Source organism: Heteronotia binoei, chromosome 12, assembly GCF_032191835.1.
Source record: "Heteronotia binoei isolate CCM8104 ecotype False Entrance Well chromosome 12, APGP_CSIRO_Hbin_v1, whole genome shotgun sequence".
NCBI classification, from domain to species: Eukaryota; Metazoa; Chordata; class Lepidosauria; order Squamata; family Gekkonidae; genus Heteronotia; species Heteronotia binoei.
Window position 1 is genome coordinate 6306992 of NC_083234.1, and position 22140 is coordinate 6329131.

Genomic DNA, 22140 nt, shown 5'->3' on the forward strand with positions numbered 1-22140 from the left:
TCTTTTTTTCCCCAGTTGATTTTTGCTAATGGAGGGAAGAGTTCAGGAGTGGCACGTGTGCCTGACTCTCCAGCAAGAAGAAGTAAAAATGCCGAGTTTCCAGGTGCTTCAGACAGATGCCAAGAAAATGGGGTGTTTCTTGCAGAGCCTTGGAGGGTCAGCTACGGTGCGCATCGTCTAATTCGATCCCCGGCCCTCAAATAGGATATCTGAACAGGGACATTGGTAGAGGCCACTGTTGGGAAACTGAGAGCAGCTTCCAGGGTTCCCATTGGGTGGGTCAATTTCCAAATCGGACCTGGAACCCCCTTGATTTCTGGGGGGGGGGTTCCAGGCCAGGTCTGGGCACGGCTTGCGAGGCAAGGACCATCTCGAGGCTCCTCCAATGCTTTTCGTGCACGTCTTTATCTGTGCTGTGAGATGGAAATGCTTACAGCTGCAACTTGGATGGTTCAGGAAACCAGAATCAATTGGATTGCAGTCCACAAAAACGAACTGCAGAACAACTGAAGGCTGCATATATCCCTGTCTTTGGAAGTTAGCCATCCCCAGCCTTACACTGGAATTCTCTTAATCCCACTGATATCGCACAGTGTTGCTGACCTGACCTGTTCTGGTACGTCTGCCTGTTTTCAATGTATTTTAATGTCTACCAGGGTACTTCATCCTCGCTTTTAAAAAGCTGCACGAAAGAAAAGGCAGCGGCATCCCAGGCTCTACGTGGAGGACGCCTTTTGCGGCAGCCGCTTGCCTCACTCTAGGCCTCGTTTGCTGGAGAGTGATGTGCCCACTCAGCTGTGGAATGAGGGTATCGATCTGGCCGGTCACAGAGCTCCCAGCTGCCCATTTAACTTGGAAAGAGGGGACGGTGGCATCTTTATGGACTTCACACCACAACAGTGGACAGTCAAAAGCTTTAGACCAGCACACACCGTACAAGCCGGTACTGGCAGAATGCTCTTTGTGCAATTGTAAGCTAGGGTTCCCGGCCTATTGGGAACGCTTTGGCAAATGCCAAGAGGGGAAAACCTGCACTTCAGGTTTTAGTTTGTTTTTTGATTGCCACCACACTCAGAAGACGTTTAGGTGACAAGACCATCATCTGTTGATGCTAGAATTCCAGATGTAAAATTATAAGCAATATATATATTCAGTGTTTATGCCCATCCCAAGAGAAGAAGACTGCGGATTTATACCCCGCCTTTCTCTCTGAATCAGAGACTCAGAGCGGCTTACAATCTCCTTTATCTTCCTCCCCCCACAACAGACACCCTGTGAGGTACATGGAGCTAAGAGAGCTCTGGCAGAAGCTGCCCTTTCAAAGACAACTCCTGAGAGAGCTCTGGCTGACCCAAGGCCATTCCAGCAGGTGCAAGTGGAGGAGTGGGGAATCAAACCTGGTTCTGCCAGATAAGAGTCCGCACACTTAACCACTGCACCAAACTGGCTCTCACAAGGACAGCTCTGTTAGAGCTATGGCTGACCCAAGGCCATTCCAGCAGGTGCAAGTGGAGGAGTGGGGAATCAAACCCGGTTCTCCCAGATAAGAGAGCTATGGCTGACCCAAGGCCATTCCAGCAGCTGCAAGTGGAGGAGTGGGGAATCAAACCCGGTTCTCCCAGATAAGAGAGCTATGGCTGACCCAAGGCCATTCCAGCAGCTGCAAGTGGAGGAGTGGGGAATCAAACCCGGTTCTCCCAGATAAGAGAGCTCTGGCTGACCCAAGGCCATTCCAGCAAGTGCAGGTGGAGGAGTGGGGAATCAAACCTGGTTCTGCCAGATAAGAGTCCGCACACTTAACCACTGCACCAAACTGGCTCTCACAAGGACAGCTCTGTTAGAGCTATGGCTGGCCCAAGGCCATTCCAGCAGCTTCAAGTGGAGGAGTGGGGAATCAAACCCGGTTCTCCCAGATAAGAGTCCACGCACTTAACCACTGCACCAAACTGACTCTGTCTGATTCATCCAGACAGCAAGGTGGAGGCCCCTCCGCTCTAGTCACTAACCACAGTGACCTCACCTAAGGGCAAATTAATGGAGGCTTGTAGTCAGGCAAACTCCTTGCTACACACTGTGTAGAGCATATTGCAGGCATACTGGACTTGCAAACAAGTTACCCAGTGCGCCTGCCCAAGGCTGCGATAATAAGTGCCACCATAAATTTTCCAGCTGTGAGCGACTGAATTTTTGCCTTGCGGTTGTACCTAGCGGTCTGGATGTTCGCTACTGAGGATGCAGCCATCGTTGCCCTTGTTGGCAAAATCTGACTCTTTCAATGAATGAAGACCAAGGGAAGGCAGTTTTGCAGCCACGCTCACGATCCGGCATGCCCAGGGCGCAAAGCAAGCCGAAAGACAGAGAAGAAAACATGAGCCACCAGCATGCTTTGGGGTCCCCTGAGAAAGAGAGGGCCTCTCAGGGATCCAGGAAGCGGGTGGAGAAACAAGGGATCGGCCGCCTTCATTTCAGCAGCAGCGACTGATACGAGAGCAGCTCCATCTCCTCTTTTGTGCTGACAGCAGAGGATGGGTTTGGCTCTCATAAGAACCTAAGAGAAGCCCTGTTGAATCAGGCCAATGGCCCCTCCAGTCCAACACTCTGGGTCACGCAGTGGCCAAACCAACCAGGTGCTATCAGGAGGTCCATCAGTGGGGCCGGGACACCCTTTTTTGTAGCCCCAATGAAACAGACCCCAAAAGAGGGCTGAGAAAAACACTTGCCTTCCCTGCGATGGAGATGCTTGGCGCGTCATTCAGGCGGGCTCTCGCTCGGCATGCCAAGAATCGTCAGCTGCCCCATCAAAGGGACGTACTGCTGATCCCAAATTTAAAGCTCTGTGCAGATGCAGATGAGCAAAAATTTCCCTGTGCTCAGTGACACTTAAGTTGTATTGTCGCCACACATTGGCAGGAATGCAATGGGATTAGTTTGCCTGGTTTCACTTCGCTGGAGCAACTGAATTTCCACTTATTTTTTTCTAGTGAACGTTGGCGTTGGAATTCACCCCATCATGGACCCCAACCTGGAAAAATTAATTCAAATGGATTCCCAAATTCAGGGAAAAGCAAAAGTCCACAACCCCCGGGGAGGGGAGGAAAATTGTAATCCACTCCCAGTTTGGGCACTTCAAGTCTGCAAGTGTCGATTTAAGTCCGCGCAGACTGGTAACTTGGTATTTTTTTGTGTTATTTTATTGTATTTTAACCTTCAAATGCCAGATTTTGCTGCACTATTTTCAAGGATGAACAAACCGCTTTGCGTGCGAATGCAAAGGAAGACTGGTATTAGAAACATAGTTTCATCCTATGGTTAGAAAAGAATAGCCAATCCAATCACATCCAGCTTAAAATGGCGTGTGTATGCGTGCACAGGAGAGCATTGCACAGAATTGTTAAAAAAAGCCTGATTTTGAATCTCCCCCCCCCACACTTCTTCATTACAAAATAGCAATGCCCTACCCCCTTGATAAAACAGCAATCTCTTGTGTTCTGCACTTTATTTCTCAACACCCCCTCCCCTCCCTCCCCCCAAGAAGCAATCCTTGCAAATAAGGAATTCTATCTTGCTTTCGGGCCTCAGCAAAAACCAGGGTCTTCAAAAGCAAATCTCTCTTGTCGATGGAGTTGTTTGTAAAAAGTTTCTAAAAGAGTAAAAGCAGAGCTGCTGCAGAGAGAAGCAACGGAACCAAGGGAGATGAGGAGGCCGTAGGACTTCCCAAGGTCGCTGCAAGTGGCCAAAAAATTTTTCCCAAGTGGGGGCAGAAGTTTTAATTGAAACAACCATGTTGGTGCATGTGGAAGAGTGGATGTTTCCAGTGGGATCCAAGGTGACATGTTTATGACAACGAACACAGGGAAGGAACAAGGGGAAGGGATCGGGGAAAGAGAGAGAGAGAAAGAAAGAAAAAGAGAGAGAGAGAAATAGATAAAAGAAAAAAATAGGTCATAAATGTAGAAAAAACAATAAGAATTTAAAAAGGTTGCTTTAACTTAGTATAAATTAAAATATCCAAAAGGTTAGAGGAACGGAGCGGCAGCGGCAGCGGCAGTAACGCAAAGGGTCGATGTGACAGCTGGCGGAAGCAGCGGAAGAGGGAGAAATCCGGGGAGGGTGGGGATTAGCGAGCCAAGGACAGTGAAATGAGCAATGCAATGTGGGGCGCTCAGAAGGGGGAGGAGGGGGCAAGGCACATGGGAATGAACTGGTGGCATTTGACAATGGCAGTTCTCGCCCCCCATTAGGATTCTGTTGGCAAAGAGAGAGAGAGAGAGAGAGAGAGAGAGATCAACCACCTCCCACTTCCCGAACCGAGACAAACTCGCCTGGACTCGGATTCGGCCTTCCAACCCTGCCCAGCTATCAGTCCTTGGACTCAGCAGCCCGCCAGGAACTTCTCCCTCTGACAATCTCAAGACGCGCAAGAAAGCTGGAGGCAAAAATCAAGGACTCCTTGGGAGGTCTGTCTTACAGTCTGCAACCCCAGGTTAGCCATTTCCAAAAGTGTAGACCAGGGGTGTCAAACATGTGGCCCAGGGGCTGAATCAGGCCCCCGGAGGGCTCCTATCAGGCCCCCAAGCAACTGGCTTTTATCTGCTTCTTTCTTCTCCCTTGCTTCCTTCTGTATCACAGCATGCTCAATCGCACAGGAGCTACAGAGCAAAGTCTCTATTTTCTTCATTGGCTGAGGGTGGAAGGGGAGGAGGGAGAGCTTGCTTTGCCAGGCTCTCTCAATCGCACAGCAGAGCTACTGAGCCAAGCCTCTCTTCCTTCTATTGGCTGACTCTCTTCCCCCTCCTGGTCTCCTGGGGAAGGAAGGAAAGAACCAGAGCTTCCTTTGCCCAGTTCCCTGGCTCCCATAGGAGAGATACAAAGAAAGCACCTTTAAAACCAATGGGTGCTAATGTTTTAAGGATGTTTTATTTTAAGTTTTTTAAAAAAATCTTTAATTGTGTTTGTGTCCTTTATAAAGTTTATATCTTTGCTACCTAATCTTAAGCAGGTACACACACGGCCCGGTCCGACATGGCTCGGCCCAACAAGGTCTCATTTATATCAGATCCGGCCCTCGTAACAAATGAGTTCGACACCCCTGGTGTAGACTCTGCTATGCTGTGGCTGACTGTATTTCATAAATGCACATGTGCAGCGGGGCCCACTGGGCTGGAGATGGAAGAGACTGAGCTAAGAGGAAGTTGAGCAAAACAAGTTCAAGAATGTCCGGAAGACGAAAAGCCTCCCGCCTCCCATTTCGTTTGGGTGAAATTCCTTCCACCAGAGTCCTGAGACAGCTGTCCTTCAGCCTCCCTCGTCGTCACCAGGTCCTCTCAGACTCAACCCCAATCAGCTTTTCCTTCTTCTCCCATCCCAGCTCCCACATTTCCTATCTTGTGCCTGCAACAGACTAATCCCTTAATTCAGCATCAGAGGGCAGCCGCACTAGTTTGCAGCAGAATAGCTGGATCTGAGTCCAATAGAACCTTAGAGACCAAGAAGATTTTGAGGGGTTTGAGCTTTTAAGAGTTAAAGCTCTGACGAAAGTACCTGATGGAGGAGGCACAGTTTGGTGTAGTGGTTAAGTGCGCGGACTCTTATCTGGGAGAACCGGGTTTGATTCCCCACTCCTCCACTTGCAGCTGCTGGAATGGCCTTGGGTCAGCCAGAGCTCTCTTATCTGGGAGAACCGGGTTTGATTCCCCACTCCTCCACTTGCAGCTGCTGGAATGGCCTGGGGTCAGCTATAGCTTTCTTATCTGGGAGAACCAGGTTTGATTCCCCACTCCTCCACTTGCAGCTGCTGGAATGGCCTTGGGTCAGCCATAGCTCTTTTATCTGAGAGAACCGGGTTTGATTCCCCCCTCCTCCACTTGCAGCTGCTGGAATGGCCTTGGGTCAGCCATAGCTCTGGTAGAGGTTGTCCTTGAAAGGACAGTTGCTGTGAGAGCCTTCTCAGCCCAACCCACCTCACAGGGTGTCTGTTGTGGGGGGGGGGGGAGAAGATATAGGAGATTGTAAGCTGCTCTGAGTCTCTGATTCAGAGAAAAGGGTGGGATATAAATCTGCATCTTCTTCAAAAGTTTATATTCTGAAAATCTTGTTCTCTAAAGGACTACCGGATTCAAATCTAGTTGTGCCCCTTAATTCAGATTCTTCCCCTCTTCCTTCAGATCACTAAATGACAGCCAACCCATCTGAACAATCCAGTCTCTCTTCATTTGTCTCTGTCCTGTAGGGACCGGATTCTCTCCTCCTCTCCTCCTCAAAGCCAGTCCCTCATATTCCAATCCCAGACAAGTAGTCCTCTGGATGGGGACCAGTCCTTCTAGGCTATTTATAGCACCTTGTCCACCACCTAAAGAGCCCCGTGGCACAGAGTGTTAAAGCTGAAGTACTGCAGTCCTAAGCTCTGCTCACGACCTGAGTTCGATCCCCAGTGGAAGCTGGGTTTTCAGGTAGCCGGCTTGAGGTTGACTCAGCCTTCCATCCTTCTGAGGTCGGTCAAATGAGACCCCAGCTTGCTGGGGGGGGGGGGGGGAAGTGTAGATGACTGGGAAAAGCAATGGCAAACCACCCTGTAAAAAGTCTGCCCTGAAAACAGTGTGAAAGCAACGTCATCCCAGAGTCAGAAACGACTGGTGCTTGCACAGGGGATCTTTCCTTTCCTTCCACCACCTTGGTCTAAATACGTGTGCAACAGCAGCAGTGTGCAACAGCAGCAGTTCTCTCAGATAAAAGAAAACACCAAGAGCTCCTTGAAAAAGCACCATGCCCACCCTCCCCTTCCACTTGTGTTTTCCCCTCTGCTCCACTGCTGCTTACGCCATTCTTACGCCGACTTCCACAGCTCTCACTGCTCTGTATCGATTTCACTGTCAGAGTTTCCTTTCTGGCCAAGGATACCTTGGCAGGTCTGCCCTTGCGTCATACAGATGAAATGAAAACTGGGATCTCATCTGTGCATCTGCCGAACTTTTCAAGCGCGGAAATCTCTGTGAATTTCAGACTTCTTTTCAAATTTCGTTTTTGAAATCTGTCTTTCGGGGACACTCCCGTTTCAGCGCTGAAACGGAAGGCATTTAGGGGAAGCCTCAGCCTGCCAAACTGTCACGGATCCCCCGGTGATGTTTTTCCCTGGAGCCATGAAATCTAACAATAATTGGAAGGTTGGAGCAAAGGGCGGGGTGGAAATGGTGGTCCAATTAGGGTGATTTACATTCAGTTTTCTTGCGAGCAAATGCTAATGATCTATACGTCCCCGCCACCAATTCATTTATGCTCTAGCTAGAATTCCCCCCCCCCCCCCCGATAGATGATGGGGAACATTAAGAGCTTTAGGCATGGGGAAATGGAACGCTCTAAAGCAGCTTAGAAATGTTTTAGACAAATAACAAATAAACATCAGTTGTTTTAATAATGTTATTGAATGTCGCTGTTAATGAACGTCTCTGCTTAGTCAGATGAATTTTCAGTTGGCAAACTGCATTGCAGCCCATCTGTGAGCAAGGGAGAAAGACCAAGAACGTGGGGAAAGGAGGGGCACCACTAAAAGCTCCATCCTCTACCTCAAAAGGCAGCCCTGAGCATTTATACCACCAGGCTATTTCCATAACGCCTCAACCTGCTTCTAAGTTTTTGTACTGGGCAATCTCAAGACCGCCTGGGTCCTTTTTCTGAGAAGTCGAAAGAAAATACATGTTGCTAAATATAAATGTGTACTTAATTTGTGCCACATGTGAACGTCAGAAAGTTCAGCCTCCCTTAGCACGCTGCGTAAGCTAGCCTGAGTTCCAAATGTTGGGGGGTTTTTTGGCTTTTGCACTGAGAATGGGCATCTGTGGCTACTGAATTCACGGGGATAGTTTCAGAGAGGAGCCATCTTAGTTTGAGGAGAACACAGCTAGCTTTGGCAAGGAGCTCCAACTCCTGAAAGCTCACACCCCGGAAATCCTTTTGGTCGCTAAGGCGTGTAGGACCGTGGTGGGGGAACAGCCCTACATTTGGATGGGTGCTTTGCCACGGGTTACATGCCCCACCTTTCCCCTGAAACAGGCCGTGCTAAAATGGCTACACTGAGACAATTCTTCAGAAAACACCAAGAGCGCTAAGCAGACGAACAATGAGCTTTTCTACAATAAAGTGTCATTTCTGTTGCTTACTAAACAGGGTGTTGAGTGTGGAAACTGAAAAGGAACATTCCGCTGTTGCCAAGCTACCAGCTTCTCCTACAGACATCTGGTGGATCGCTAGCTAGATCCACCTCATGGCACAACAAACAGATCGGAATGCTGTTAACCGTTCATTTCCAGAGACATGGCACCACAACTCTGCAGCTCTCCTCCGCTGACTCCGTCTGATGCGGTGGAGCTAAGATAACACAACAACCATACCCAACGCAATACTGGACTGTCAAAGGTGCACTCTCCTGGTGAGATCAAGCTTCGGGAACGCAGGCTTTGATGCTGGATGTTCCTACGGCTACAGAACAAGCATCAGCTAACATAAAAGGCAGCCAGCAGAAATCAGCAGGCGCCATGGAACAATTCACACTTCTGAAACATCTCACCTATTTAAGTTTCATGCCACAAAACTCAAAAGTCACCGAACATTCCTAAGCATAGTCAGTCAAATCTTTCTACTCCTTTGCAGTACTGGCTGTTGACTGGCTGCGACGGATCCCTTCCAACTCTAACTCCCTTCCAACGGGTCCCTTCCAACTCTATGATTCTATGAACAGGTTTCCTCCTCGGGAGGTGGTGGGCTCTCCTCCCTTGGAGGTTTTTAAGCAGAAGCTGGATGGCCATCTGACAGCAATGAAGATCCTGTGAATTTAGGGGGAGGCGTTTGTGAGTTTCCTCCATTGTGAAGGGGTTGGACTAGATGATCCTGGAGGCCCCTTCCAACTCTAGGATTCTATAAGAACGTTTTGCTTTCTATAGGATTTCTCCTTTCGCCACAACTGACTGGCTTGAACCATTTCACAAAGTGTTACAAAGATGAACTCTTTCCAGGCTTCTGCAGGGGGAGGGGGCTAGAGCATCAGATGGGAATACATACTGCAGGTGTCAACCAACCGCATTCGGTATGTATGAGCCCAGGAAATCAGGCTTGGCACGAGAAACCGGTTATGAAGATGGCTGTAAGCAAGCAAGTCGCTGAGGGGTTTGGGGTGTGTGTGTGTGTGTGTGTGTTTGTTTGTTTTAAACTCAAGCACATTAAGGGATGTGGTGCCATTGCGTTAACTTGAAGCAGAAACTGATGGTAAGAAGCTGGACGCTGCCGTACCTGGGATGATGGTTGGCTGAGCTGAAGTCCTGAAGGCATAGTGGGCGGGCTTGGACTTCCCTTGCTGGTTCTCGGCAATCACAAAGACTTCGTATTCAGAGTTCCAGTCGAGAGACTTCAGCATGACGTGGTCGCTGCCAGAAGGGAGTCTTATCTCAGGCTTCCAGTCCGAGGAGTGCTTCTGTAGAAATGGGGGGGGGGGAGGAGGGAGGAAGAAGAGGAGACAAGAGAAGGCAGCTTAGCGGTGAACCATGATGGCAGACAGGGCCGTGTGTGCCTGAAGGACAAGGGCAGGTTTGGTGTAGTGGTTAAGTGTGCAGTGTAGTGGTTAAGTGTGCGGACTCTTATCTGGGAGAACTGGGTTTGATTCCCTGCTTCTCCACTTGCAGCTGCTGGAGTGGCCTTGGATCAGCCATAGCTCTGGCAGAGGTTGTCCTTGAAAGGGCAGCTGCTGTGAGAGCCCTCTCAGTCCCACCCACCTCACAGGGTGTCTGTTGTGGGGGGAGAAGATATAGGGGAGAAGATTGTAAGCCGCTCTGAGTCTCTGAGTCAGAGAGAAGAGCGGGGTATAAATCTGCAGTCTTCTTCTTCTTATCTGGGAGAATCGGGTCTGATTCTCTGCTCCTCCACTTGCAGCTGCTGGAATGGCCTTGAAAAGGCCAGCTGCTGTGAGAGCTCTCTCAGCCCCACCCAACTCACAGGGTGTCTGTTGTGGGGGAAGAAGATAAAGGAGATTGTAAGCTACTCGGAGACTGACTCCGAGAAAAGGGCGGGGTATAAATCTACGGTCGTCTTCTTCTTCCTCCTCCCCATTCACCCCTCTCTGATTCTCGGCTTTTGCAATCTCAAGTCATGGGAATCACGCCAAGGAGACTGTTTCAAGGGGCCCCAAGTCACTCAGTGATAGACAAGTTGCAATTTCTCATTCTCGGTGGCCCATGAGAACCAGTCGAGGGCAGTGCACCCCGACTTCCACGTGATATATTCCGAAGTGGCCACGGTCATATCCAAGCCCAACAAGGCACGCTCACAGAGCTACTGGGTCACCCAACAATTTCACATTCAGAGACAGTGGTAGGTCTCTGGCCCCACCGATGGACCTCCTGATACATGGAGAGCTTTGGTAGCCCGACAATCGCTGCGAGTGATCCTATTTCGGGGGGGGGGGGGGGGAAGGGGTAGCAATCAAAGAAGCGCATCCCAGTGACCTCTGAATTGCCGCCAAGAAAGACGGGGACCAGCATGCCGAGAATGTCAGCGCAGACACTTCTCTGCACGGAAGCGAAGCGGAACAGGAGAATCTTGTCAGAGAGAAGCAGACGGCAACTGTTTGAAAAGTGCGAAAGGTTAGAACAGGCAAACATCAGCCTGGTCTAGGTGAACTTACGACTCTGTATTTGATGAGATAGTGCCGGATGGGGGATCCTCCGTCATCTTGCTTTATGAGGTTCACTTTGATGGAGTTCCCGTCTTCTCCCATCTGCCCTTCCAACTTGGGAGCACTGGGTTCCCCTGCAAGGACAAAGCTGTTCTTGTTTAGCGTTCAGGCCACGTGCGCAGCGATAAATCATCAGCCAGCACAATGGGTGGATGAAACAATACATGGAAACCCACAATCCTCAAACTTGAACAGCTCTAGAATTCTGGGATAAATTTCACACGTCCCTTATAGGCAAGGCCTTCTGAACCACAGTTTAGAAAACGAGCAATGCTAACATGCTCTGAGTGGGAAGTTTAGTGTTTTGAAGTCTGCCTGCTAAGATGGTTTTGGAATACCTCAATGAGATTCAAGAGAGATTCTGAGCAGTTGGGTTAGAACTGAAAAAAGGAAGGGCTTCTTCACCCAAAGGGTGGTTAACATGTGGAATTCACTGCCACAGGAGGTGGTGGCGGCTGCAAGCATAGACAGCTTCAAGAGGGGCATGGATAAGCATATGGAGCAGAGGTCCATCAGTGGCTATTAGCCACAGCATCGTTGGAACTCTCTGTCTGGGGCAGTGATGCTCTGTATTCTTGTGCTTGGCGGGGACACAGTGGAAGGGCTTCTAGCCCCACTGATGGACCTCTTGATGACACTTGGGTTTTTTGGCTACTGTGTGACAGTGTTGGACTGGATGGACCACTGGCCTGATCCAACATGGCTTCTCTTATGTTCTTATTCCATCCACAAGGCTGGATCCAGATTAAGTTTTCTGCTAACGGAAAGCAGAGCTGAATTTCCCTGAATCCCACCTCCTAGTGCAGTCTATTAATCTTCCCAAATTGTAGCTCCTGGGGAACAGCCCCCCCCCCCCAATGGTTTGAAGGGCAATTTAAGGCTCTGCGGCAAAAAGGGAGAATCAGCAGAAGTTACACCTCCCTTTCCACTAGTGGAAAATTTGTCTTGATCCAACCCGCAGGACTAGATCCCGGATTCTTTTGACCTACAACTGTCCCAAGCTGTCATGGAACCTGATTTTTGAAAAACATGGTAGCCACCAGAGGTGTATTATTTGGCCATGTAGATGGGTCAGATTTATTTCTGTAAATGTCTTTAGGAGAAGTCCGTTTCCCACTCTCCACCTCCCTGCTGGATGCTCAGCTTGGCTACTGCAAACTCTGGACAGCCTTATGTTCTCCATAGAAATATTCTCCAGCTAATTTTGTCCCAAGAGCCTGTTCTTATCTGCACTCCGCTTTTGTTTGTCCTTTCCTACAATCACATCCTGCATTACAGGCTTCCTGCTCTTTGGTGATTGCCCTCCAGTCACTTTGCCTTAAGAACAGGGTTACCCACCCAAGTCAACCAATACCATAGCCTTTGAGCGTGTCTCAAGTTGCTCATTCCTAACAGTCTGTATTCCCTGTCCTCAACATGATGCTTCTTCTTGTAGCGTTACAGTATTGCCTCATTTGCACAATCACAAATCAATGAAGAACCCACACCTGGGCTGCTCCCCCACAGACATTTTGCTTCACCTTGGCTTTGAAGAGCATGCCGTTACCCTCCCGCTTTGCTGAGATCTTTTCTAAGCATGGCTTGCCATGATCTTTTCAGAGATATCTCAGCTAATGTGCTTTTAGGTTGGAAGGTTTTTTGCAAGGCCTGACCACACGGCCACCATTTCCCCTTATTTCAGCCCCTGCAGCCACCATGCCAACCCTCCCCAAGGGATTTTTTCTGGCTTTTGAATATTAGTAGTGCTATAGCGCAATATCTATTGCAACAATGTACTAGATCACAGTTTTCATTTTTTTAAAAAATCACTAGCCGTTTTTGTTAAGACTTAAACAGAAGTAAAGCTGTTACAGGCTCCAGGCTGGGGATCCGAAATCAAGGCCTGAAACCTGAGAACTTTGACAACCCCTATTATGAAATCTGTGTCTGTCTGTCTCACTGTGAAAGGTTAACCTTTTCCTTGCAGCATAAAGCAAAGCATGCAGGCTGTAAACTTTCCCTTATAGGTTCCCAAAGAGAAGGGCAACAGGTTTTCTTTCTTTCTTTTTTTAATAAAAGAAAGCAGGGAAACCGGTAAATATTGCTGCAATAGATCATTGTACTGTTATAATGCTATAGCAATCTAACCATTCCTGATTATTTTTTTAAAAAAAATGCTCATCAGTGGAAGGGGAGAAAATGGTGGCTGTGGAAGGCTGAGGCAAAAAAACCTGTGGATGTTTTGTTATGCAACTGAATTTGCAGCAGCAACAAGAACTGCACAGAGAATTGCCTCTATATGGGAGCAGCTCTGGTCTTATTGGCTAGGCACAACACCTGGAACAATAAGCCACCAGCTGTAGCCCTTCCATTAGCTCCAACCACCACCTGTCGCTCCATCTTCCAGGAGTCAAACAACACCAAGCTGAAATAGGTGGCCACCTCTGATCTAGAGAAGAGAGCATAAAGGGTCAGAGAGGCAGCTCTAGATCTCTGCAAGACTCTAAGAAATGAGAAGAGCAAGAAGAGTCCCCTGAAGAGACAGGGAAGAAGTTTCATGAATGTAGCCCCTATTTAGGATAACACCCAGCCTATAATATCAAGCAATCCTGCTTCTTGAGGAGGAAGAGATGGGAATCTCCCTCCTGAAAGGTACCAGCTAGGGATTCCTTGGGCATCCTTGGAGAGAAAGTATAGCTCCCCTGCCTGACCTCCTGGTTCCTCTCCAAAGCAAAAGGGGGCCCTTGAGATACTGATAGCTTCCAAAAGGCACAGAAGGAAGTCACAACCTCAAGGGAAATGAAGAGCCGAAGGGCAAGAGCAGAATCATTCCATCGGGGGAGGGAGCATCATGCCACAGGAGTAGCACTTGCTCGAAGAAGCCCCGTGGCACAGAGTGGTAAAGCTGCAGTACTGCAGTATGAGCTCTCTGCTCACAACTTGAGTTTGATCTTGGCAGAAGATGGGTTCAGGTAGCCGGTTCAAGGTTGACTCAGCCTTCCATCATTACGAGGTTGGTAAAATGAGTACTCAGCTTGCTGGGGGAAAAGTGTAGATGACTGGGGGAGGCAATGGCAAACCACCCTGTAAAAAGTCATGATGCGACGTCACCCCAGAGTCAGAAACGACTGGTGGACAGGGGGCTACCTTTACCTTTTTAGCACTTGTTCGATCCTGCAGTTAACATCTAAGCTTCACCTGAAATAAAACATCAGGAGTTAAACTGGGTGGTGTTCCTCTTCAGGTGAGGTATGTGAAGATTCTCAAGACAAATCCAAGAGTCCTGATGGATAATAAAAAAAATCCACAACTGACACAGCATCTCCTTTAGCTTCCTCAATGAAGATCTTTGCTTCTAAGGGCAGCCATGTTGCTCTGCAGTGGAACAGCCAGATACAAGTCCAGGAGCACTTTAGAGACCAACACAATTTTCAGGGCTTGAGCCTCGAAGAGCCAAAGCTCCCTTCGTCAGACGTCTGCTGCGTCACACCAATCCATTGTCCTTTGGGAATATTAATGGAGGAACGGATCTTTCCAAAGAGCAAAACAGTTTGCCCTGACTCATCTTCCATTTTTAGAGTCACAAAAATGCCAGGAGCATGCAAGTGCTTCTTCTCATCCTGGGGAAATGCATGGCTGGCATCTGTACTTCCAGGTGACGCTGGTTGGCTGCAGAAGCCACGAAAAGGGCAGACGGCACCTTGCCGTCAACAGATGCTGATTGCGTCTTTTGCTTTTTCCTCATTCCTGCTTTGGAATCACTGCACCCCTAAATGCCAACTGAATGCCCAGCCAGTCTTCCAGCTCGGGAGACTTTCAACAGCCATTGGAATGGTTGCAGGATCACCCAGCATCACCTTCCAGTCTCATTCAGAGAGTCAGTTTGGTGTAGCGGGTAAGTGTGCGGACTCTTATCTGGGAGAACCGGATTTGATTCCCCACTCCTCCACTTGCACCTGCTGGAATGGCCTTGGGTCAGCCATAGCTCTGGCAGAGGTTGTCCTTAAAAGGGCAGCTGCTGTGAGAGCCCTCTCAGCCCCATCCACCTCACAGGGTGTCTGTTGTGGGGGGAGAAGGTATAGGATATTGTAAGCTGCTCTGATTCAGAGAAAAGGGCGGGGTATAAATCTGCAATTCTTCTTCTTCATTTCCCCTGGCTACCAAGCCCTGCCATGGAGGAAAGGTGAAATTGATAACTGTTAAAGACTCCCCTGCTCACCACCTTTTCCGTAGGAATGGATTTATGCCATCCCTTCTGTTCAACGTGCTTTGGAAGGCAAACTGTTCTGCTGAGAATTTCAGTCCCTGTCAATCATCGAGTGAGCAATGCCAGAAGAGGGGAGGGGAAGGTGTACGAGAACCGTCTGTCTGATTTTGAGAACGCAAGCTGCTGATCGCAAATCATTTGCCCCACATGGTGTTGGCTTGGAGTCTGCAGTGATGGATTGTGAGTCTCCACTGATAGACTGTGCGCATTCTCATGTTAAGGAAAGGCGGAAGAGTCAACAGATTCAGGATCGATAAAAAGAAATATTTTTCTACGCAACAAGTGATTAAAATGTGCAAAAAGATGCTGGACTAGATGGACCACTATTCTAATCCAGCAGGGCTCTTCTGATGGTCTCATCAGAGGAAGGCCTTGGCCTCTATGCCCTTTTGCTGGCCCTCCAAAGGAACCAGTTGGCCACTGTTTGAGACAGGATGCTGGACTAGAAGGACTGTTGCTCTGATCCAGCAGGGCTCTTTTGATGTTCTTATCAGGGGAAGGCCTTAGCTTCTCTGCCCTGTTGTTGGCCCTTCAGAGGAACTGGTTGGCCACTGTGTGAGATGGGATGCTGGACTAGATGGACCACTGGTCTGATCCAGCAGGGCTATTTTTACTTCCCTACATTAGGTCCATAAATTTGCACGTAAAGGCGTGCTAACCACCTGCTGATTTCCACGGGCCCAGTGCAGCAGAATGGCGCTGGGGGACTGCATCCAATAGCCATTAGACAGGATTGGCCCCACTGGGGATCACAGAGCCCAACTTCTGTCCTCATTGCTGGGTACCTACTACTGACTCTAAAATTATGGAACTTGATGGTGCAGGTTGAAATGATGGCTACTAGTACAGACAGCCTTCAAAGGATTGGAGTGATTCTGGGGTGGGGAGGTGCATCAATGGCTATTAGCCATGATAAAGGGAACCTCCAAGCATCGTGGCTGTATGACTCTGGAAACCAAGAGGGCTCTCCACTAGTGAAAGAAGAAATAAGAGACACTGGGGAAAAAAAATAAAGAGCACAACTCTCCCTGCTTGGTGGCATTTTCACAGCCATGGGACACTGTCACGTGTACTCTTTAAGGGGGTCAGACTTTCCCTTCTTCTTGTACGTAATTTCCCTTCTGGTGCAAAAGTTGTGAAAGTCTCCACTGAGGACATGAAAAGTCCCCAGGAGTATCCTAAGAAATCACTTCTACTCAGTTGCGACGCAGAAATATCCTGCTCCACGAGTGGGGAGAGACAAGCCTTTTTTAGTCCGGGGCACGGCAGTCACGGAGAGGGAAAAACAGAGAGGGAGGAAGGGAAGCGGCACTCTGGGAAAGCGCAAGCACCCCCACCCCAATGGTGCCGCCACTCTGTCAGAACCTCCAGTGTCACCGAGCAGCTCCGGTCACGCCTGCAGCCTCTGCAGCAAGAAGGTGTTTTCTCTGGTTCACCGTAGTAGAAACAAGCCAACAAACTGGTTCTTGGGGAGCACTTCTTCAAAGATGGCATCACTTTGTGGAACTCACTACGACCCCTTTAAAAGCCACAGGCACAGATCTCTTTAAGGGGTTAGAGAAATTCATGAGCGGCCTACAGGCGGTTATCAAGCGACAGCCTCCCTACGCATCAGAGGTAGAATATTCTTTCAAATTATCAGGTGTTCAGGGACAAATATGGATTTGGCTGGCAACTGATAGCCTAGCACAGACTGCTCTGACCCTGAGGGATTTCCTGAGCTCTCAGGCCAAGGAAAACCTCCCCCTACTTCTTCTGTTCAAGACCTTTTAACAGGAGATGCTGACAGGCCTTTCTGCATGCCCAGTGGGTGCTCTCCCACAAAGCCGTGGCCTTCCTCCTGTCTCAGGAAGACAATCTGGACAGGTTTCCAGCAGACATAAAAATCTCCGTTTGACTCAGTTTGCAGCCATGTTGGGGCTGTTTCCTGAGACCAACCACAGAAACATGGCATCACTGACAGTGTGGTGTAGTGGTTAAAGTAGGATCTGGGAGACTCGAGTTCGAATTCCTGCTCTGCTAAGGAAGCTCGCTGCGTGACCTTGGACCAGTCACCTCTCTGCCTCACTGACTTCCCAGCAGTGTGGTTGTGAGGCTCAAATGGAGAAGAGGATATCTTCTGCTTTGGGTCCCCGCCGGGGAGAAAGGTGGGGTACAAATGAATAAAAGAATCGTTTTGAGCTCTCTCTAGAGGCATGCAAACAAATGCACAAAACAAAAAATACAGGAAAACAGAGCAGAGCCCCAAATAAACCTTAGACTGAGGAAGACAGCTGAACCCATCTGCAAAGGATAATTTCCTCTGTAATCAGTGCATTTCGGACCCTAACCTAACACATCTGACTTTATCGCCATGCATGTAATTTGTGTGTTAAAAATAGCCATTCCTTTCCCACAGGGGCTGGCAGCAGCCAGGAGGTCCAGGGAGATGAAAGCGCCGGAGCTTTTAGCAAAGTGCGCCGTGTCCATGTTCCTCGTTGCGTCAGGGTGTGTTATTAGGAATAATGGAAACTAAATTACAGCTGTCAAAATAAATGAACAAAGAGGAGGTACGACAGGCCGAGATCCCTTTGGTTGCTTTATTTGCAGCCTTCTGTGCAATTTGTGCAGGGTCACCTGGGACTTTGTGGGACGGATTCTTCGGCACCTGCATCGCCGAGCCTGCAGAGAGGCGGCAAGGGGCTTGGGGGCACAATCCACCTAGAAGCTTTACCCAGTGGGGCACGCACTTGCTTCAACGGAGATGGGGTAGAGAAACTTCCAGTAGGACTGTGCCTTTGAGCTTTTGTGCAGGGCACACCTGCCTCAGGGCAAAGTGGCACAGCGCCGAGTGGCAAGCCCATTCCAATTCTGCTTACAGCCAACTGCAGAGAAGGGAAACCTCAGCAGTACTACTGTCAGGAGACCAGCCTGGAGCATGCTTTCATATGGAACATTTTCTCTATGAAGAAAGCTTAAAACGCTTGGGGCTCTTTAGCTTGGAGAAACGTCGACTGAGGGGCGACATGAGAGAGGTTGACAAGATTATGCATGGGATGGAGAAGGTAGAGAAGTTCTTTTCTCCCTTTCTCACAATACGAGAACTCGTGGACGCTCCATGGAATTGCTGAGCAGTCGGGTTAGAATGGACAAAGGGAAGTCCTTCTTCACCCAAAGGGTGATTAACACAGGGAATTCACTGCCACAGGAGGTGGAGGCAGCTACAAGCATGGACAGCTTCAAGAGGGGATTGGATCAACATATGGAGCAGAGATCCATCAGTGGCTATTAACCACAGTGTATAGATGGGACTCTCTGTCGGGGGCAAGTGATGCTCTGTATTCTTGGTGCTTGGGAGGGGCAATGGTGTGAGGACTTCTAGTGTCCTGGCCCCACTGGTGGACCTCCTGATGGCATCTGGTTTTTTTGCCATTGTGTGACAGAGTGTTGAACTGGATGGGTCATTGGCCTGATCAAACATGGCTTCTCTTATGTTCTTAAGCCTACTCAGAACCTCATTCAGGTTTGTTCAGTAGGGCTTACACCTAGAAAAATATTTTTAGAATTATGCTGCAAGGTCTGGAACAGGACTAGATTAGCCATTTCCATGGGTTTCCCCCGCCTTTCGTCCTGTAGGGTCCCCTCTTCTTTCTAGAGCTTCATATAATGGAGATTAGTGAATTGCACTGAGAATGGGAAGGCAGGAAATTTCTATTCCACTGACAGAAAATTGTGTCTACCTCTAACCCCAAACACCACGCCTCGGCCTATATGTCCTGTTGTTGGGACCGCCAGAGGGACCGTCTGAGGCAGGATTCTGGACCAGATGGACCATTGGTTGGAGCCAGCAGGGCTCTTCTTACGTTCTTTTACAGACGGAACTCTCTGCCGGGGGAAGTGATGCTCTATATTCTTGGTGCCTGGAAGGGGCAACAGTGGGAGGGCTTCTAGTGTCCTGGCCCCACTGGCGGACCTCCTGATGGCACCTGGGTTTTTGGCCACTGTGTGACACAGAATGTTGGACTGGATGGGTCATCGGCCTGATCCAACATGACTTCTCTGAAGTTCTTATGTGTGACACAGAGTGTTGGACTGGAGGGGTCACTGGCCTGATCCAACATGGCTTCTCTTATGTTCTTATGTGTGACAGAGTGTTGGACTGGATGGACCATTGGCCTGATCCAACATGGCTTCTCTTATGTGACCCAGAGTGTTGGACTGGATGGGCCATTGGCCTGATCCAACATGGCTTCTCTTATGTGACCCAGAGTGTTGGACTGGATGGGCCATTGGCCTGATCCAACATGGCTTCTCTTATGTGACCCAGAGTGTTGGACTGGATGGGCCATTGGCCTGATCCAACATGGCTTCTCTTATGTGACCCAGAGTGTTGGACTGGATAGGCCATTGGCCTGATCCAACATGGCTTCTCTTATGTGACCCAGAGTGTTGGACTGGATGGACCATTGGCCTGATCCAACATGGCTTCTCTTATGCTCTATGTGACACAGAGTGTTGGACTGGATGGGCCATTGGCCTGATCCAACATGGCTTCTCTTATGTGACCCAGAGTGTTAGACTGGATGGGCCATTGGCCTGATCCAACATGGCTTCTCTTATGCTCTATGTGACACAGAGTGTTGGACTGGATGGACCATTGGCCTGATCCAACATGGCTTCTCTTATGTGACCCAGAGTGTTGGACTGGATGGGCCATTGGCCTGATCCAACATGGCTTCTCTTATGTGACCCAGAGTGTTGGACTGGATGGGCCATTGGCCTGATCCAACATGGCTTCTCTTATGTGACCCAGAGTGTTGGACTGGATGGGCCATTGGCCTGATCCAACATGGCTTCTCTTATGTGACCCAGAGTGTTGGACTGGATAGGCCATTGGCCTGATCCAACATGGCTTCTCTTATGTGACCCAGAGTGTTGGACTGGATGGACCATTGGCCTGATCCAACATGGCTTCTCTTATGCTCTATGTGACACAGAGTGTTGGACTGGATGGGCCATTGGCCTGATCCAACATGGCTTCTCTTATGTGACCCAGAGTGTTAGACTGGATGGGCCATTGGCCTGATCCAACATGGCTTCTCTTATGCTCTATGTGACACAGAGTGTTGGACTGGATGGGCCATTGGCCTGATCCAACAGGGCTTCTCTTATGTGACCCAGAGTGTTAGACTGGATGGGCCATTGGCCTGATCCAACATGGCTTCTCTTATGCTCTATGTGACACAGAGTGTTGGACTGGATGGACCATTGGCCTGATCCAACATGGCTTCTCTTATGCTCTTATGTGACACAGAGTGTTGGACTGGATGGGCCATTGCCCTGATCCAACAGGGCTTCTCTGATGTTCTTATGTTCTTTTCCTAGCATGGAAAGGCTCTCCTCCCACCTCTTGGACAGATGCTAGAATTACTCAGCTACTCTTTGCAGCCACAGCAATGGCTCATTTATATTTGATTACTTTGTTCATTATGATTTCATATTCATACAACCTTTCAAGCAAAAAGAAAGAAAATTACTGAATCATTGCTTTGGCTACAAAGGAAAAATCACTAATTAAAGCCCCGCCCCATTTCCCTCACCAAGAAGTGACAGTAGATGAATTCAGGCATGCTGCGGGCCAAATCGAAATCAACCAGGAGTAGCTAACTAAGCAGATAAAGGAAGCATCTTTGAAACAGTGGAGAAAATTTTGAAGAAGCAGTAACTGAGAAACCAAGAGAACGCTTTTGCCTGTCCAGACTGGACAACTTGGTGCTGTCACTGTATGCTACTTGGGGGAAAAAAAACCCATGAACCTACAAATCAGCTCTGAGAAAAGGCAGGGATATAACAAGGAAAACGCTGGAATGCAGTGAGCTGCCAACATTATAATCTGGATTCTCTGCAAAAGCAGAGTGAACAAATTATATACAATTCCAGAAAAAAGAGCCCGAAGAAAAGCAGACCAAGGCCTATCTGCTAAACCAGATGCCAGGGTGGTTCAAAACATGCTAGATTTAACTGACCAGCACTTTGTGCCGCCCGCTTGGACAGCATGAGTTCACCTATGGCCGGAAGGTGGCGCTGCTGCTTTCCCAACATCTGCAAGGCAGTTTGCTCATCCGGTATGAAGCACAGAACTCACTTTGAGTCTTCCCCAAAGTTAATCTCTATGGCTCTGAAGCTTCTCTTTGCGTCGGCTCTGAAGCCAAGCTCAATTAAATCAAATGTCACTTTGACTGACCACCACCCAAGCCCGGGCTGAAAATGTTCTAGGTTTCCCAACTCCAAACGGGGGAATTCCTGGAAATTTGGGGCTGGAGGTTGAGGAGGGTTGGGGTTGGAGAAGAAAGGGACCATAATGAAACGTGAGTCCACCCTTCCAAGCAGCCATTTCCTTCAGGGGGACCGGTCCCCGTCACCCGAACATCAGGTGTAATTCCTACAGATCTCCAAGCCACGGGGGTCGTTTTGTAGGAAAATAGGTGGTGGAGCTCATTAGCACAACTCATTAGCATATGCTGCCCCTCTCCAGCCAAAAGCCACCCCATGCCAGAAAGAAGAGCTCCAGGCGAGCGAGGCCTGCTTGGCTGGCTTGAGATCCAGCCAGCCCAAGCAGGCCTCTCTTGCCTGGGGCTCTCCTGGGTCGCCACCCGCCCCCCAGGTCAAAAGGCCAGCAAGCCACCCAAAATCACATAAAAAGCGGAGAATCACATTAAAAGGGTGGCGTGGGCTTCTCCAGGGGTTGACGAGGGCTGCTGGGGGCGTGGCAAAGCCCCTGAGGGCTGGCTGGCTGGCTGGCCGACCACTCTCCTAACCCAGGGATTGTTATGCAGCTGCACCGACTATTCAATGGACAAGGTAGCTTGGGAGGAGGAGGGGGAACCCTCAGAAAGGTTCCGGAGCTGTGCTCCTGTGAGCTCCTGATGAATGTGAAGCCTGCCAAGCCATACCTGGAGGCCGGCAACCTTATGGTTACAAAGACCACAGGTGTGGAAAATCTCATTTCTGATGAAAGCTGGTTACCGAACAGCACTTTAAAAATAGAACAAATAAGGTCTGACAGGGAAAGTGGAACGGGCCAGGTCACCTCTCTCGAGCATCCTCAAAGCGCTGAGATGCTAACGAAACAACTCTTGTCTCTCTTTGTTCTGGCAGCATCCTCTGTCTCCCAGAGAGCCTAAAGCTGGGCTTTCCT

At 49.2% G+C, this 22140-nt stretch overlaps 1 protein-coding gene across 6 annotated transcripts in view; it reads right to left on the reverse strand.

Moving 5' to 3' along the window:
• Positions 1–22140, reverse strand: part of NCAM1 (neural cell adhesion molecule 1) — a 370188-nt gene that overhangs the window by 19136 nt on the left and 328912 nt on the right. For 4 of the 6 annotated variants that reach the window (XM_060250575.1, XM_060250573.1, XM_060250574.1 and 1 more), the window contains 2 exons: positions 10667–10791; positions 9280–9460 (listed from right to left, as the gene is read on the reverse strand). In XM_060250575.1, coding sequence (XP_060106558.1) covers positions 9280–9460; positions 10667–10791 — 306 coding nt within the window. Of the gene's footprint in view, positions 1–3519; positions 3724–9279; positions 9461–10666; positions 10792–22140 lie in introns of those variants that run through there. The other 2 variants (XM_060250577.1, XM_060250576.1) reach the window with 1 other exon arrangement.